This window comes from Zeugodacus cucurbitae, chromosome 2, assembly GCF_028554725.1.
Source record: "Zeugodacus cucurbitae isolate PBARC_wt_2022May chromosome 2, idZeuCucr1.2, whole genome shotgun sequence".
Lineage (NCBI taxonomy): Eukaryota > Metazoa > Arthropoda > Insecta > Diptera > Tephritidae > Zeugodacus > Zeugodacus cucurbitae.
The window spans coordinates 75,372,737-75,391,684 of NC_071667.1; the positions used below are offsets into that span (position 1 = coordinate 75,372,737).

Genomic DNA, 18,948 nt, shown 5'->3' on the forward strand with positions numbered 1-18,948 from the left:
TGCGATATTTTGAAGAACTTCGTTTTGATGCAGATTGTGGTTAGGTTTATACAAGGACTTCTTCCGTCCTTGTACCGCCCATCGCATTTCTTGGACCAGCCTTTACTCTTACGAGGACATCAACCAGTTGGGCAGAGACACCTTCCCAATTAAGAGACCGGACATCAAAGGACTTGAAGTCGTGAGCTGCTTGAGCCACATGCAAAAGTTCCTGGCTACACCCCAGTGACTGGGATTCAGGGACTTTCCACACTTACGTGAACATCTACACATTACTCCATCCTTCATATATTTATACAATCTAGAGAACATTTATTGCTTCCAAGAATTTTTGGTCAGATAAGACAATAGAATGATCTTAGAAGCGACCAAATCGCAGGTACAATCTACTACTCTTCATTGACGATTTGTATTTAGAGTTTTCAAAGGTATATTAGCCATTGAACAATAACCAATAAAGTAGATCTGTATAAACTGCCATAAGATTGTGTTTCTCGTCGGACGCGCATATATAGTAATCAGATCATATTAGATCAAAAAGAAAAAAATGAGGAATTATACGAACATAGAATATAATAATAGGGTTTGTAAAGGTATATAAAGTCTTACATCAAATTTTTTTCTAATTTCACAAAAACAGCTTTTTCAAGTACCTTAAAGACCGCATCTTCCACTGCTATTTTACTTTCTTTAATTTTAAAGACAATTCTTTTTGACACTAGCTACATTAGATCAAAAACAAACTCCCCTTTGATTTCAAATAATGAGTGTATAACACGCTTGTTAGCCACAAAACGAGCATATCGCTTCACCTATTGCGCTTTCTTGGTCATTTACCGCCTGAAACTATAAATTGCATATTGTGCTGTAATAAAAATATATACTCCAATATACATATGTATGTGAGTATATTTATAATCGCATTTGGTCAAACCAATTTCATGCTTGAAAGTGAATTAGTGATCAGTGTAGAGAGCAACAGTAGCACCATATATCCAATTACGCTACGCTCCATTCTACGAGCGTATTAGCCTAATTTTATAACCACTCAACTCGAGTTCACTATGATACTCGTTAAGTCAGTAAATTTCATATATAACCTTAGTTCAAATGAATCTCACACAGATCCTGGCCAGATGCAGCGCAATGTACGGTGGTCTCTACTGTGTTTGGAAATGCCAGTGTTGCTTTGTATTGGAAGTTATAAGTGAAACGCGCGGAAGCGTATCTAATGGGCCGCACTTAATGCGCTGCGTTGGCGCAGACAACATTTTTGGCTCTAGTGTTGGCAACATTTTGGCATTTTTTTGTTTAGAAAAGTTCGCAATATAAATATATATTTATCTATATATAGTGGCTGTATATATACATAAGTGGTGTTGTTGTTCTGCATAAAATAAACATTGCCAGCAGTAGGCGCCACAAAAAGCGCCCTGAGCTGAGACGCGCATAGTTGAAGCATGTAATAAATATGTAGCTATAAATATAATAGGCAACATAATAAGACACAGAGCATGGCGTTTATTACCTTGGCAGGTGTGGGTGACGTTAGTCGAAAAAATTTTTTTTTTTTAATTTTTTAAAGTGCCCACGCGAGGTAGTAGGCTTTTACGCACACAAAAATTGGCAAAAATACTTCTCATTGTTATTTTTGGAGCTCAAATTAAATTTTTAATGCAGTTATTAGCATAAAAAGCGGTCATAAATAATTAAGAATTAATAAACTTAGTTAAAAGCTTTGGAATTTTTCTTTGGAAACAAATTTCGACAACTTTTTGCGTTGGGACCACTCACATTTCAGACAAAAAATTAAAATTTTTCTATATTTACATATTCAAATACATATTTATATACTCATACAAGCAAATATAGTATGTGCCTCTTATTCAAAACTCAGACCCCCTCCATTCTGTATTCTTCAAGTCCTCAAGTCCTTCACTGCCTTTTGCATGTGCATGTGTGTCTTTGGCTTTGCCGCAAATGATTTTTCAACGCCAACAATAACAATTGCTGCAGATTCTCGCTTTTGTTGTTGCATAGTAGTCGTTATTGTTTTGGCGCGGCCACGCATAGCCAACTGCATTGTGGCTCATTGTGGCGGCAACTTTTGACCCATTCAAATTTATTTCCATTTATTTTGTTGTTGTTGTTGTTTAGTTTTATGCTGCAATTTGTATCGCTCATTAAACTTGCCGCCAACTTCAGCTACATTTAATTCTTTACTTTGCTGCATGTTTTTGTTGTTTTTCCTATTGTTTATTGTAGTTGGTTTTTGTTTACATTTTTATTAATGTTGCTCTTTATTAGACAGCCGAGCACAAATATTTATTTTACACATTCGCGCCGCACAAATGCAACGGCAGTGTGGAGCGTTCATATGTGTGTTCAGTGTATTATGTTTACATATTACAATATATATACATATGTATATATAAATATTATGTATTTTTCTGTTATTAAAGCGCATTTTCTGCCTTTTTGTATTTACAGATCCACCAACAGTGTCAGTGCACTTAGCGAACGAGGATCCCAGCCGCTTTGTTACCAAGGCTGAGGGTCAAAATGTGACGTTCAAGTGTCGTGCGGATGCGCGACCTCCAGTGAGCTCGTATGCTTGGTTCAAGAATGTAAGTTCAACTATTATTAAATAAATTTTTATATGATTTTTTGTTTAATATGTGATTTTTGTAAGCAAAGAATTTAATTAATTCACATGAAAGCCTTGCTAAGGCAAGTTCGGTTTAAAAACGCTTGAAATCTCAACGAGTTTATTTATGTTATGCGGAAAACACTTTAATTTCATACTATGCATTTACAAATCTTACTTCTTAAGATAAGGAATATGACCATTTAAATCTTCCCTTTCCCTCTGTCCATTGTAGAACCTGAGTGAAGGGAGCTTGGCTTGAATGTCAGACCTCAGAATCTGAAAATTGATTGATCTCGGTTTATAAGATTGTATATCTTAGAGCGATCTCAAGAAGTAAACTTCAATGAAGCCCAATGAAAAAAGAACATTAAACGCCTATGAGTTAGAGTCTTATATTAAAACGATAGATCTCGCACGCAGAAGAGTTTTCTGTTGTAGTAGGAACGAACAGACCCATTAATATCTACTGAGGATTAGCTTTACTTTCATTTTAGCTATGTGCCTCGATGTTATGGAATTGTATAAGACCTGTTTCATGGAAGACAAATTCTCAGATGTTCTTCATTATTTCCATCATCAGAAAAGGTTTAGATGAATATTCTTCAGTTAGCGATACCCTGTAGTAAATATATCAGGAAATATCGAATTCATTATAAATTATTTAATAAGCCCTCAATGGGTTAACGTTTGCATTGTACTACTCTGTGTCCAATGCCAATTTTTGAAAATGCCACTTGGTCTATAAGGATAATTTCGATGCAGCTGTTGGCATATTCAGCTACTGTGGAGCTAAGTGGAGTTGCTTTCCAAATAATAAATATAACCCATTCCTAAAGGAAAGCTATATTTTTAAGGAGACAAAGACAAGGGCAAAACTAATCGGTTAAGTTCTCCATACCATTTTGTAATGATGCAACAGGGTTTAATTGTGAATATTGACCAGAAAGCAAAAATTTAATTGAGAAGTGAATTTTACTTTTAAGAACAAAATACTATGGCTTCAACCATCGACAAACAATAATATGACTAAAAAATATAATGTTCATTGAATAAAAGAATCAAAATTTCCATTTAAAGCTATATTATTTTATTTTACTCATTAAACTACATATATTTACATTTTTTCTTAAATACTAATATATTGGATTATGAACTAAAACTAATAATCTGTTTCGATAATTCGGTGACCCATCAACATAAACAACGCTGCTTCCTCTTTTTCGAACGGAACTAACATCTCTTGCTCTTGTGAACCAAATAGGGGCGTCGATGATCGTTGAGCTTCGTGAATAATCATTTCCCATTCGTTGTAATCCATCGCTGCAACAGTTTTGAACATATTTATTGATATATGTTCGGTCAACAATCCTTGACCCATCAACATGAGTAACGCTGCATTCTCATGTTGCGATTTGTTAATATTAATTGAAGTATCTTCTTCCATCAATCTCTGACCCATCAACATGAGCAACGCTGCATTATTTTCTTCACATGGAACAACCCACAGCTCTGTATCTCGTGAACCAAACAGTGGTGTCGATGATCGTTGAACTTCGTTCACTCTCTTTTTCCATTCGTTGTAATCTATCGCTTCAATATTATTGATTGTAATATCAAGCCCTAACAATTCCTGGAAGTCTTGTGCGGCACAGAAGCGCTTGTAGCATCCTCCTTGGTTAATAGCGGTAAATTCCTCATTACTGTCAGCGGAGATCATTGCGGTGTATTCGGCTAATTGTGTCGATGTAATTCCGTAGGGTGCCATATTTTGTAATATTTGATTTTATTTACTTTTAAATTTGTTGTACTGACTTTGAAGTTTCCTTTTCGAGTGTTGGTGGTTGTATGACTTCTGATCACTTGCGGTGACCCTTTTATAGTCAGTAGTCATAGCTGTTGGTGGAAGCAGGTAGGAAAGCTTACGCAGTTAATCGAGCAATCTTTCTATTGTTTGCTATAAACCAGGTAACTGTTGTTGTCCAAAATACACCTGTCTTTCAATTTTAGGGCTAAGGTGGTTGTATGACTTCTGATCACTTGCGGTGACCCTTTTATAGTTAAAGTGCTGTTGGTGGAAGCAGGTAGGAAAGCTTACGCAGTTAATCGGTGCAACCTTTCTATTGTTTGCTATAAACCAGGTAACTGTTGTTACTCAAATTATACCTGACTTTTAATATTAAGATTAAGGAAGCCCAATAGATTGATACCTTTTCCATTATTCTTCGATATTATAACAGAGGATAGATTTCGGACAGGTAGATCAGATAAGCAATTCGATCGAGGGCTTTGATGCTACTACTTTCTACAAAGTACTACAGAAGAACTGTATATACCCCACTCAAATGATTATATGTGCATTTCTGCTTTTGTTTATATTTCTTATTCACTGTTATTTTTTGGATTTCGGTAAATGTGGAATAAAAGGTTGATATGTTACCGTTACTATGCAACGAAAATTGTTTCATACTTTTCTCGTTCGTTGTACAGTTACATTAAGAATGTGATTGTGAATTGGGTATTGCATAGAAAATATTTATATGTGCAAAATCAGTTTAAGCAGATCTTTCTTATTGATAGTGTCGCAGCAAAAACTTTTTTTGCAAAAATTTGTTTTAAAAATTAATGTAGGTTCATTAACTTAATGAATTATTAAAAGTTTGATTACATTTATTTAACTTTAAGTCTAAAATGCCTCGTGGTACAAGTTTATCAGTCGAGGAACAAGTAATAATCATAGGAATGCATAAAAGCGGTTCCAAAATGGCTATAGACCAAAGCGACATCGGAATTGTATCTCAAAATTTCTTAAAAACCCCGCTAATTATGGTATAGTGCGACGCAGCGGACGAAAAACAACTTTGATGAGCGGTGCGAAAGGATTTTTCGACGGCTAGTAGTTACGGACTTGATAAGCAGCGATCAAATATGGACCTAGTTGAGACAGAAAATCACAATAAATATAATTTTTCGAATTATACACAAAAATCAGTTTCTGAAACGCACCTCCATGGCAACTAAACCAACGCTAAAGAAAGACACAATAAAGCACATTTGAGGTTTGCAAATAAATACCAATTCTGTGCCGATTAAATTTGGTCGGCCCAGGTCATTGCAAGAAATATTGGAGAGATTCGCATCAGGAACGGCTGTCCTACTACAAGCTATGTTTTGGAAGCGGTACCTTGATTTCATGGGCTGCATTTTGCTGCTGTGTAAAGCTATCTACATATTTTATATTCACTCAAATATATGCTAACATCAATGTAGATCTTTTGGACAGCGAGTTAATAAAATTTGCTGGCAATATTTATGGCATATAACTGGACATATTGAAAAGATAACGCTTTAATCCACACGAAGAACATCTTTAACGACCGGAAAATTCCGGTATTACAATGTGCAGCATTAAGTTCGAACCTAAATCCTATTGAGGATCTCTGGGAGAACCTCTCTGCTCCTGTTTTCCAAAACGGAAAGCAGTTTGAGACAGTACGTCACCTTAAATTAGCCCTAAAGCAAGAATTTTCCAATATTTACATAACTATTCTACAGTCAGTAGTTAATTCTCTGATTAAGCGGCTTAATTTAGTTTTAAAATATAAGGACAAGTCCACTGACTATTAAAATAAACATTTATTTCAGTTAAACTCAAATGTATTGGCTTTACTGGTAAAAATAGTAAAATGCACATATAAATATTTACCATTAGCCTAAACTTCAATGTTGTTTTATAGTTTAAAAAATATTTTGAAATTTGTTAATTTTTTGTTTTTTATATCGTATACATTAATAATAACAAACCTGCGTACTGAGAAATATTTTTCAATTTGGTAATCTTTAATTTTTTTTGCAAAAAGTTCATGCACATATAATTATTTGACTGAGGTATATACATATTAATGAGATTGGATTAGATTTCGCATAAAAATTTTTGGACGGTGCTCTCCTCAAAAAGAGTGTGAGAGTGTGACAGGCAATATGCGATTGGTTTCGCTTGCTTTTGAGAATGTGGGAGTGTAAAAGGGATTGTTATTAAGCTTTTTAACTGCGAAGTGGGATTTTGAGAATCCATAGATAGACGTAAGAATTTCCTCTAGAAAAAATATTTGGCCACCAAGATCTTATCTTTAAAGCAAATTTAATGCCATTGCTTGTGCGAGAAACAACTGAATTGAGTCAAACCGCCATAATGTCCAATTGTCTTCTTTCATTTTACCGCGGCCGATAATGCTAAGGCGGTTAAAGGGCACAACAAAAGCGAAAATAAATGCTCAACAAATTTGCAAACCCGCAGCTGAGCTGAGCGCATTTTTAGCGGTGAGTGGGTCCACTTGCACGATGGTCGAACAGAATGGCGGCGGTGCAAGCCATTCAGGCAGCTATTTAATTATTACGACGCTCTATATTACAAGCTGTGCGCACTGCTTCATTCACCCGCTCACTCTCCCCTCCTAACGTTTTGCGAGCGCATAGAGATTACAGTTAACATTTTATCCGTTTACACGGATTTACTACCATTTTTATGATGACTGCTTTCGAGCATTTATCTATTTATCCATACTTTATATTGGGGTCAAAGCTGTGGTCCGGCCAGCAACAGCGTTCAGCTTGATGGACCAGCACCAGCAGCAGCAGCAGCACAATTTGATTATTTATTCTTCCTTACATTATTACTCACTGCACGTTGCTATGGTTGTATGTACATATGTATGTATGTATGTAACGGCCTGATGGCGCATCTTACCAACTGTTACCAGTTATTTGAGGCATTCGTTATGTGCACCACATCACTTCCCCACTTTTAAATGACCCCTCTGTACAAGGCACACCCGTATTTAAACTCACTGGAATTTATTCGTTATGTTGGCCGACACTAATGTGTTGTTGCCACTGTAGAGCGCAGTAGTCACAGCAGCACCGATTGTTGTTGCAGCAGCAGAGCGCTTTTGTTGTTGTTGTTTTGGAGTTGACGGCACTTTTGTGGTCTAATTTAATTTGGCAAATTGCTCGGTGAACCGCAAAGTGCTCGAGCACCACTACCAGCGCCACAATGATCCGCTACTCGGGTGTTGCCACAGCGGCGGCTGGCAAATGCCATGCCACACACACATACACATGTACAGCGAGTGGCGCGGCAAACAGCAAGAAGTGACAATATTCAATTTATGCGCTCGCTCATAAAGAGATTTACCAATTTTCCGCTGTAAATGAAAGTGTCGAAAGTGCTGGCGCGTGTGGTGCGTTCGATTCGTCAAGTTTACAGTATGATGTATATGTGAGTTGTTGTTGTATATGTTGTGTGGCAGAGTAAATAATTGACTGACTTCGCATGCAAATGACGAATTGTGTGCGAATTTGCGCATTTAAATTCCGTCATTATTAACTTTTGCAGGAAATCGCTGGAAAAGCGCCAAGAGAGATGAGAGCGTGAGGGAGCGGGGGAGTATGCGACTGCGTCAGCAAGAGTTAAGTCGCTCGGCTGGCGGTTGTTGATCTCATTTATGGCAGTTATTGCATTGTTGTGTTGCACGCATTTTAATTGTATTCGCATTTACATGAAACAAATATACTCTACAGCTACATATTAATGCAATAGGGTGGTCCTGAAATGAAAGAAAAGAATTATTTAATAAGAGATTTTTTAAATCTTAACAAGCACTCGGCTCTAAATGAATAGAGAACAACAGATTTACATTTTTGTAGACATTTTGTGGGAATTAGGGTGCGTCACAAAGAGTGACTCCAATTTCAGATTACCCTGTAGGAGCTTAAACGACAAAAAATCAATAAAATTTGCGTCTTTAAAATAATGTGTCTTGCTTTTCAACATATTTTTCACTCTTTAGTTCCGAATTCAAAAAAAAACAAAAAATTAAATTTTTTTTGGACCACCCTATTATGCACAAATGCATGCAGAAATGAAATAATTTAAATATGCATGCGACTGTAAGGATTTATTTTACCACAGCAAACTCTGAAAAACCCACAGCCCGCACGCAACCCGCACCCCACAACTCACAAACCCGCATCCTGCTTGCAACTTGCCGCTCATGCTGGTGCTGGTTGCAACGTCGCTCTTCGACAGACGTATGACTTCATTCACCGCACGCTGCTTTTCGCTTTGACATGTATACGATTACTTTCTTATTTCTATGTGAATTTAATGAAAAAAATTTGTTTTCCTCTGGTTGCCAATTTTCAGTGCTCCACTTTTTTTTGCATTTATTTTCTGTTTTTAAATAAATTTCTGTGCACTTTTGCTGTAAATATTCCTCATAGAAATACATATTTTGTATTTTATTTTCTATTCGCTGCGCATAGTTGCTGCCCTTAAGTAAACTTTTCGCTAACAAACTTTGTTGCTTGTTTATTCATGTTCATGTAAAAGTTTCTATGCAGTTAGAATTGGATGTGAAATACTTTTCACAAGCACAAAGATGGTAATCAAAGCATGTACTTTTCCGTTCATACATTGCAGATATAATTACTTGTGATATACGTATAAATATTCTGTGTAGATTCTCAATATCAAATTAGGTAAAAAATAGTTGTTTACAGTAAAAGTTCGATACTGGTCCGAAACAGATATTCCATTATTTCCATTAATTCCAAATTTTTGAATTGTGACGACATCTATCGGCATTTCATTATACCTTTCCCTCAAGTGACATGAATAAATTAAGTAAAAAATGTCTGTTAAAGTTTCGGTATTTCAAATTTTTTTCTCCTTTCTCGAACGGAACAACCCAGATCTCTTACTCTCGTGGGCCAAACAGTGGTGTTGAGGATCGTTGCACTACGGGCATTCTCATTTCCCATTTGGAATAATCCAATAATCGTTTCCATAAATTTATTCATATTCGTTTTTCTTGTCAATCCCTGACCTATCAACATGAGCAACGCTGCATTCTCTTTTTTGAACGGTACAAGTATCATCTCTGTATCTCGTGAAACGATCAAGGGTTTCGATGATCGTTGAACTTCTTGAATTATCATTTTCCATTCGTTGAAATCGACCCACTTCAATATTAGTGATTGTAATATCTTCGCATATCAATTCCTCGAAGTATTGTACACCGCAGAAGCGTTCCTTTCAGTGGAGATCATTGTGATTTATTTTGCTAATTGCGTCAATGAAAATTCGTAAGATGGCATTTTGAAATATTTTACATTTGCTAAACTGACTTTGATGTTTCCCTCTTCGAGTCTCTGTGGTTGTATGACATTAGATCAGCTGTGGTGTATCTTTTATTGCCTAATTGTTGTTGATGGAAGTAGGTGATTCTGTTGTTTTGCCTAAACTTGTATCGTTTGTTATTCAGAATATACCTGTAAATAGACAATGATATTAGAATTTTATAAAAATCGAATCTGTAGTATTGTGCAATAATAATTTTTATACTATCGCAACAAAAGTTGCTAAAGAGAGTATTATAGTTTTGTTCACATAACGGTTGTTTGTAACACCCAAAACTAAACGAGTTAGATATAGGGTTATATATACCAAAGTGATCAGGGTGAAGAGTGGAGTTCAAATCCGAATGTCTGTCTGTCCGCCCGTCCGTCCGTCTGTGCAAGCTGTAACTTGAGTAAAAATTAAGATATCTTGATGAAACTTGGCACACTTATTTCTTGGCACCATAGGAAGGTTGCTTTCGAAAATGAGCAAAATGGGACCACTGCCACCCCCACAAAATGGCGAAAACCGAAAACACATAAAGTGAAAAGTAAAATTTGGTATAATATTTGGATGTAATTTTTTTGGGGAAGTGGGGGTGGCCCCGCCTCAAATAGGTTTTTTGTATATATCTCGGAAACCAAAAGAGCTATATCAACAAACTTTCTGCAGTCGTTTTTTTAGCCACTTCCTAATACAGTCCAAAAATGAAAGAAATCGGATCATAACCACGCCCACCTCCCATACAAAGTTTAGGTTGAAAATTACTAAAAGTGGGTTAACTCAGTAACTAAAAACGCCAGAAACACTAAATTTCACATAGGAAATGGCAGATAGAAGCTGCACTCAGATTTTTTTACAAAATGGAAAATGGGCGTGGCGTCGCCCACTTATGGGTCAAAAACCATATCTCAGGAACTACTCTACCGATTTCAATGAAACTTGGTTTGTAATAGTTTCCTTACATCCCAATGATATGTTGTGAAAATATGCTAAATCACTTCACAACCACGCCTACTTTCTATATACCAGAACTTTAAAGACGATCTGAATCGTTTACTTTACAATATATAAAGTAAGTGCTAGTGAAGATATCGATGCAGAACTTTGCACAAATACTATGGTAATAGTGTGGCAGCCCCATTCTAAAAATCGCCGAAATTGTACCACAGGGTTTCAAGGCCACATATATCGAATACGAGGGCCTCGGTGCTTCTAACCTAATATTAGGGTTTACAACTTTCAACGGACTTTATGCACTATATATGACGAATATGTGGGTCAAATTGTGTATTATTAATATAAATAAAGTTAAATATATAAATTGCGAGAGTATAAAATGTTCGGTTACACCCGAACTTAGCCCTTCCTTACCTGTTTTATTTACAATTTTTTAAACAGGTGGCAAGCCTCTTCAAAAATTATTTTCATCTGTAAAACTTTTTCTAATCCCATTAGCTAATGTCCACATTGTTGTTTTTCTCAACCATAAAAATTTTTAAAATTAAAATTCCTAAAAGGTGGCAACCTTCTAACTTTGTTATTATTATTGTTAAATTGAATTTATAACAGCACTTGGACATGAATATATAATGCATTTCAGGTGTATTTTTCAGTTAAACAAAAACCAAACTATTTTTCTCAGATTTCTAATTAAAGAAATATTTAGCCTAACGGCATTTTTATTATGTTTTTTTTACCTCAAATAATCATTCTTTAGCCCACCAAGGTCGCCGCTTGTACTTTCGTAATATTTTTCTTTGTGATTAAATTTCATAAGCGATAATATTTACGTTTTTTAATTACATGTAACTTACTTTGTTATTTCTTTATTATTTTTATTGTTGTTTATGCGCAGAGCGAAAATGATATAATAATACTCATGCAGGCACACATACACACACATGCAATTATGATTTTTTCACTTGCAACATTTGCCGCACGCAACCGCTGCGCTACACTCATGTTTGTGTGGGTGTGGGTGTAATTGGTTTTTTTCCCGTTTGCATAAATAAAACCTAAAAATAAAGGAAAAGCAAAAGGAAAGCCGGATAAACCGGAAAAAATAATAACACACAAAACATCAACAATAAAGAAGCAAACAAATTCTCGTTTAATCCTTTTGTTTTCTTAGCTGCCACAATTTTTCAGTATTTTCCCCACCCCCCTCTCACACACCGCGCAAACAACAACAAAAAATGACACAAATAAAGGCGTATAGGGAGGAACAAATGCAAAGAACGACGAGAGTATATAAATAAATAAAATGAAATTAAGAAAGAGGAAAAGGAGCGTTGTCGGCGGCACGCCTATAAAGTATAACGCAGACATAACGGGTGATTTTTTTGAGGTTAGGATTTTCATGCATTAGTATTTGACAGATCACGTGGGATTTCAGACATGGTGTCAAAGAGAAAGATGCTCAGTATGCTTTGACATTTCATCATGAATAGACTTACTAACGAGCAACGCTTGCAAATCATTGAATTTTATTACCAAAATCAGTGTTCGGTTCGAAATGTGTTTCGCGCTTTACGTCCGATTTATGGTCTACATAATCGACTCATTTCTGGTTGAATGGCTACGTAAATAAGCAAAATTGCCGCATTTGGGGTGAAGAGCAACCAGAAGCCGTTCAAGAACTGCCCATGCATCCCGAAAAATGCACTGTTTGGTGTGGTTTGTACGCTGGTGGAATCATTGGACCGTATTTTTTCAAAGATGCTGTTGGACGCAACGTTACGGTGAATGGCGATCGCTATCGTTCGATGCTAACAAACTTTTTGTTGCCAAAAATGGAAGAACTGAACTTGGTTGACATGTGGTTTCAACAAGATGGCGCTACATGCCACACAGCTCGCGATTCTATGGCCATTTTGAGGGAAAACTTCGGAGAACAATTCATCTCAAGAAATGGACCCGTAAGTTGGCCACCAAGATCATGCGATTTAACGCCTTTAGACTATTTTTTGTGGGGCTACGTCAAGTCTAAAGTCTACAGAAATAAGCCAGCAACTATTCCAGCTTTGGAAGACAACATTTCCGAAGAAATTCGGGCTATTCCGGCCGAAATGCTCGAAAAAGTTGCCCAAAATTGGACTTTCCGAATGGACCACCTAAGACGCAGCCGCGGTCAACATTTAAATGAAATTATCTTCAAAAAGTAAATGTCATGAACCAATCTAACGTTTCAAATAAAGAACCGATGAGATTTTGCAAATTTTATGCGTTTTTTTTTTTAAAAAGTTATCAAGCTCTTAAAAAATCACCCTTTACATACATATATGTATGTACATATGAGTGGGAGTGTGTGTGGGCGCGGATGCGGATGTGCTGTGCGTTTGTATTTTGTTTGCTTAATGAAAAACATTAAAACCGGATGTGAATGCGGACTTCCGCCGTTTTCCTTGCCGCACTGGCGCACACACACACACCCATACATACAAAGAGACACGCAATCATATGTGAACTTGTCCACGAAGTACCAACGAGGCAAGCGAGCAGTTTAACTGAGCGACATGCCCTTGCGTCCTTATATTTATGTTTATATGTGTGTGCGTCCCTTGGCCCCGTTTTCATATTTACTATTGCATTTCTTGCCTCCTTCTTCTTCTCTACATATTCACATGCGCTTTCATACAAATTTCGTTTCATCATTTGCTGCATTGTTTATGTCGTTGTTAGTTGCATATATGCCTTTTATTCACTGCCATTCATTCATACACATACACACACACACATACGCATATATGCCTTCTTATAAATGTGTTTGTGTATTTTGCGTTGACTGCCACTTTGTTTTGCTCTTTCGACCAAATGCAATTTAATTCTTTTGTAGTTTTGGATTAAAATGCTGCGCTCAACATGTAATACATTATAAATCACTTAGAAATTCATACAGCTGAACACACTCATGGACACACATAGACTCAGTGTGTGAGCTGGTTTATTAAAAGTAGAGCTTAGTAAAGTTTAATACCTCAACTGATCTTTCTTTATATCTTATTTCCCCGTCTCTTTAAACCTCTCGCTATGTTAGAAACTGCCACTTTTAATGCATTTATGAAAGCATTTCTTTCCGTTTGCATATGAATTTAATTCAGCAAAATAAAGAATTGGGAATTTATTAATTATTTTTAAGAACTACTGATATTTCTTTCCTTCCATCAAAAAAGAGCATAATAAAACTGGGCTCAATGCATATTTTCGTTGTGACGTCATTTTAGTTTCGTTGGAAGAGAGTTTCCAGTACTACGCTGATTACCGAAATATTTTTTGCGTTATAAAATGTTTATTCTAGGTAGAAACTCGATACTGGTGATGAACTAGTCCGAAAAATATGTGGTTTGGCCTATTCCAAAACGATATGTTATTCAGTATATTTCTTGAATTTTCTAAATATTATGGCGGCATCTATCGACATTTAATTATACCTACTTTCCCTTAAGGGGTTACATAGGTTTTGTTGGGTAAAAAAGGCCTATTTTCAATATTTTTTCCATCTAAAAAATTTCATTCAAACTTTTTTCTGTCTTAAATAATTTCTGAAATTTAATAAAAAAATTAAAACTCCTCCATGACGTCATTTACGTTGACCCCTCGGAAAAAAGTGCGTCCGCGTTGTCAGCATAACTCTTGACAGGATCATCCAAAATGAAAAAAAAATAAGTGCTTTAGGTATGACTATAAATTCGTGCTTGAACGAAGGAACACAAAAAGAGTAAAAATTGAAATTTTGGCAGACATTTTTCCAAAAAAATTTAAAAAAATCGGCCAAATTTGCTTGAAATTTTGTTTCTTTTTTAAATAGTTGTAATTCGTTCAAGCATAAGTAAATTGTATCTCGAACACCTGTGCAAAATTTCATCAAGATCGGTTGAGTAGTTTTCGAGAAAATTTGACAACCGGCTTTTCGAGAAAAACGCGTTTAAAAATTTGAGTAAATTTAGGATAATATTCTTGAGATGTTGTTGAAATTAATAAGCAAAAAATCGATTTTTTGAACCCACGAAATCTATGTAACCCCTTAATCACAAAAGAAATAAGTAAAACAGAGTTTTAAAGTTTCAATATTTCATATTTATTTTGTAAATAAACTAAATACATTTAAAATGTCCCTTAAACAATAACAAATCTTATAAGTTATGACTTAAAACTAATACTCCGACTCGATAATCCTATGACCCATCAGCATAAACAAAGCTGCATCCTCCTTTTCGAACGGAACAATCAAATTCTCCGACTCTCGTGAACCAAATAGAGGTGTCGACGATCGTTGAACTTCGTGCATTCTCATTTCCCATTCGTTGTAATCTACCGCTTCAATTGATTTGTTCATATTGATTGACGAATTTTCTGCTAACAATTCCCGGCCCATTAACATGAGCAATGCTGCATCCTCTTTTTCGAATGGGACAATTGACAGCTCAGCTTCTTCTGATTCAAATAGAGGCGTCGATGATCGTTGAACTTCGTGCATTCTCATGTTCCATTCGCAGTAATCTGTGGTAGAACTAACAGCATCTTCCAATAAGTTTTCAAATTCTTGCGATGAGCAGAAACGCGTGTAAAATCTATCCGGATTGAACTCTTGCTTAGTTTCAAGTTCTACAGCGAAAATATTCTCTGAGTATTTGGCTAATTGTGTTAGTGAGAAACCGTACTGCATTTTGATAATAATTTCTTTTTAACTTGTTACAGTTGTGGACTTGTTGACTCTAGAGCTGGCAAGCAAATGATAATGTTGTCACTCTTGTGGGTTCTTTTATACCTAAAATTATTTGTTTTTGGAAGTTAAAATCAAGTTCTTATTAATTACCTGAATGTATGGTGAAATTAGGTAAGCAACTGGAATTATAAAGGTTTTATTTTGCAACCAAACAGGTACTTTACCAATTAACATTTTTATTATTTTGATTGGTAGTCCTATACATTGTAGGTATGTACCTGTGAAGGTCACTGACATTCCACTATAATTTTTTTGAAAGGTATGCGAATAGTAATTATTTTAATTTATTTATTGTAATTAATACATATTTATGCTAAAAACGTCCACGAACTATTTGGGGCATTCAACACCCAATTTAACTTCATAGAAACTTATAATCCCGACCTCTGTTTTAAATAATTTACACTCTTCTTTAATCTTCAACTGGATGTATTGCCTTCGAATGTTTAAAAATCAGATGAGATATTGATATTTATCAATGTTTCACTTCCATAACTAAAATAGCATAAGCTCTTATAAGGCGGTTCTATGCTCAAAGGGAATCTGCTATTATGTTTCTTTGCTATTCGATAGATATTGCAATATGTTGACTAAGATGACTTCTCCTCAAGTCTTGAATTAAAAAAGTCATATAATAAATAAATATGCAAGTGTGTTACAGTCTCGACAACTAGCTGACCAATCACTAAGCTAAAGACTCAGAAGTTCATGGCCACACAAAATTACATAAATCTCGCAACAACACAAAAGAGAAATTTATTTTTAATATTTATCTATTAAGTTTTAATGTGACACAGTTAATGACACACAAACCAAAGAATGCCTTTAGGCAAACAATGGACTTGACCGCAATTGCAAGGCGAATGCGCGCCTCATCATCGAATAACGGTCAATAAAAAGGGGCTCAAACAAAGTGGGAATATTGAAATTATGACAAAAGCTAATTTGCAAAGCTGTCAGCTGCTGCTGCATCGATGCGCCAAAGGCTCTTATACTTTTTAATATCTTTAAATGTTTCGAGACATTTTCGCAATTTTTTTGAACTTTTTTCTTAATCGACGCTCGAAAACTTTTTCAACAATTCATTTCTTGCGTAATTTTAGTTGTTGTTGCTTTAAGGGGTTTCTCGCCCGAAAAAGTGAAAATTGCTGCGATCGATTTTGGATGGGTTTTTCTCGCCAACATCTTGTTTGTGCGCAACTTTGTTGATAACAATAACACATACATACCTACATTCATATATAGAGAGGGAGATTATAGTAGCTCGAACGCTCGCCTGTGGCACAAAACGCCGCTACTTTTGGGTTGCAGACAAATTAAATTGTGCTGTCGGCATCAGCTGTGACCCATTTATTAGCTTTTATTGGTGAAGAGTGCCTTATAAATTTGTTGTTGCTGGCGTGGTAGGGTTAAAGCGTAGGCGGGTTTGAATTATACGAGGAAATATTGCTTACTGTTTTTTTTTTTTTTCGGAGTATAAATGTATAGCTGAGGGGGTAAGATAGTTTTGGAATAACAGAAGGTAAAAGGTAAATATATTTATTAAATATATAAAAATATATTTCTTTTAAACTACAGTGAGCTGAAAAAAAATTCTTAGAGCTTTTTTATTTTTTGATTAAATTACATTATACTTTCTTTTAAAAACATAAACATTTTAAAAATATATGTATATGTACAAAAAATCCACTTTTAACAACCAATCCTTCGAAGTCGTTTCTCTTTGTTATCATTATATTCGCATTCCACTAAAAACTCGTCACCTCTCAAATGCGAGTTGTCCCAACTTTTTAAATGCCAATATTTGTCAATAAACGCAAGTCGTTACGCCACTCGTTCATTTATAATCAAAAAAAATAAAATCAACTACTTTTTTAATGCAATAAAGTTGGTGTGGAAGCACCAAAAGCAAACACTTTCACCCATATACACACACTTAGTCATATATTTACTCAAGTCGAAATGTAAAAGTTTTCGGTAAAAACTAAAAACACAAATTTATACTTAAAAATTTTGTTTGCTATTTTTTCGCAATATTTTCTGCTTCTTTATTTGTTCTACTTTGCACATCTCGCTGCATTTAGTGACAGTCGCATTGATTTCAATTGAAGTTGCGCACAGTTATGCAAGTGCAAGCGAAAAGTGGTGAAAAAATGTTGAAAGTTTAGATAAAAATAATTTAAACAAATATTAAAATTTTGAAATGTTTTCAAATTTGCAACTTTTTGATTACTTGGCTCTAAAAAGCTCTCAAAAGCTCATGTTTTATAGCTCATTAGTTTACTTCTACTCTTTGCTTTACCGCTTTCAATTTAATTTAGAACAAGCTATATCCGAGAAATTGCTAAAGTTGAAAAATAAGATGTGTATTCAAAAGCTTTTAGTGCCTAATGGTATAATATAAGCTTTTTCACGACCACAACTACAAGCTTTTCAGTTGAATTGATAACGCGTTACATTACAACAATTCTTGAATTTATGTCTGATAAAAGTCGATTTAAGTCCAAACAAGCGTTCAGTATCTCAAAGAGGGTCCCAAAACTACAAGATCCAACAAGTAACCAGTTGTCATGTAAAACATATTTTTTATATATAAAAAGCTCGGAGATGAAAGCTAAACGATCAAAACAGTAGTAGTTCCAAGAAGAATGTACCTAGTTGATCCGCGGCACAGAATAGATTGGAAGGATCATTTTTGATGATTATGGTGCTATAAGAACTAGGTTCAGACAGATAATGATTGCTAAACCCACGATACTGTGAAATAATTTTGATATTTAATGAAGCTCGGCAAAGCTTTTTAAGCTTACTAACATTCGAGCTTTCACTCATTTCAATAGCACTATATCACAGGGCCTCTGTATTGTCTTAAATCTATTCAAAAACTAAAACAAAATTATATTCCAATAAAATGTTTATGATTGTCGTTGTAAGAGTAGAAATGATATAGTTGAGAGAAATATTACTAAGAAAACAGTTCTTGAATGGGTCAAAATCAGGAAAAAAAACAATTTCAAATCTGTCGATTACTTTACCAAAATCTCTTAAATTTTTTAAGACAATTTTCCATTTTCTACTTTCGCGCAATATCTGTCGACGCATACACGCAGACTGCGCCATAGTAAGGCCAACAACATGCGAGCCCAATTGACTTTGGCCATAACTTCGGCAACTTGATTCCGTTGCGAATGCGCTTCAGTGCGCACAAAATTAAATTCTTGACGCGTCTGGATTTCTTTCATTTGCTTTCAAGTCATTTACATTTAAATTGAAAGAAAAATAGGAAGAGCTGCGCTGCAGAAGAAGTAGCAGCGGTGAAAGTGGAAAAAAAAGCACAATGCCTGGCGCGCAATAACAGAAAAAAGGCAGCAGAAACAGAAAAAAATGTAACGG

General features: G+C 35.3%; 1 protein-coding gene across 3 annotated transcripts in view; it reads left to right on the forward strand.

The window, feature by feature from the left end:
• LOC105211383 (hemicentin-1) overlaps positions 1–18,948 on the forward strand; it is a 454,397-nt gene that overhangs the window by 360,630 nt on the left and 74,819 nt on the right. For all 3 annotated transcript variants that reach the window (XM_054226373.1, XM_029039671.2, XM_054226375.1), the window contains one exon: positions 2,491–2,627. In XM_054226373.1, the coding sequence (XP_054082348.1) occupies positions 2,491–2,627 (137 nt within the window). The remainder of the gene's footprint in view (positions 1–2,490; positions 2,628–18,948) is intronic.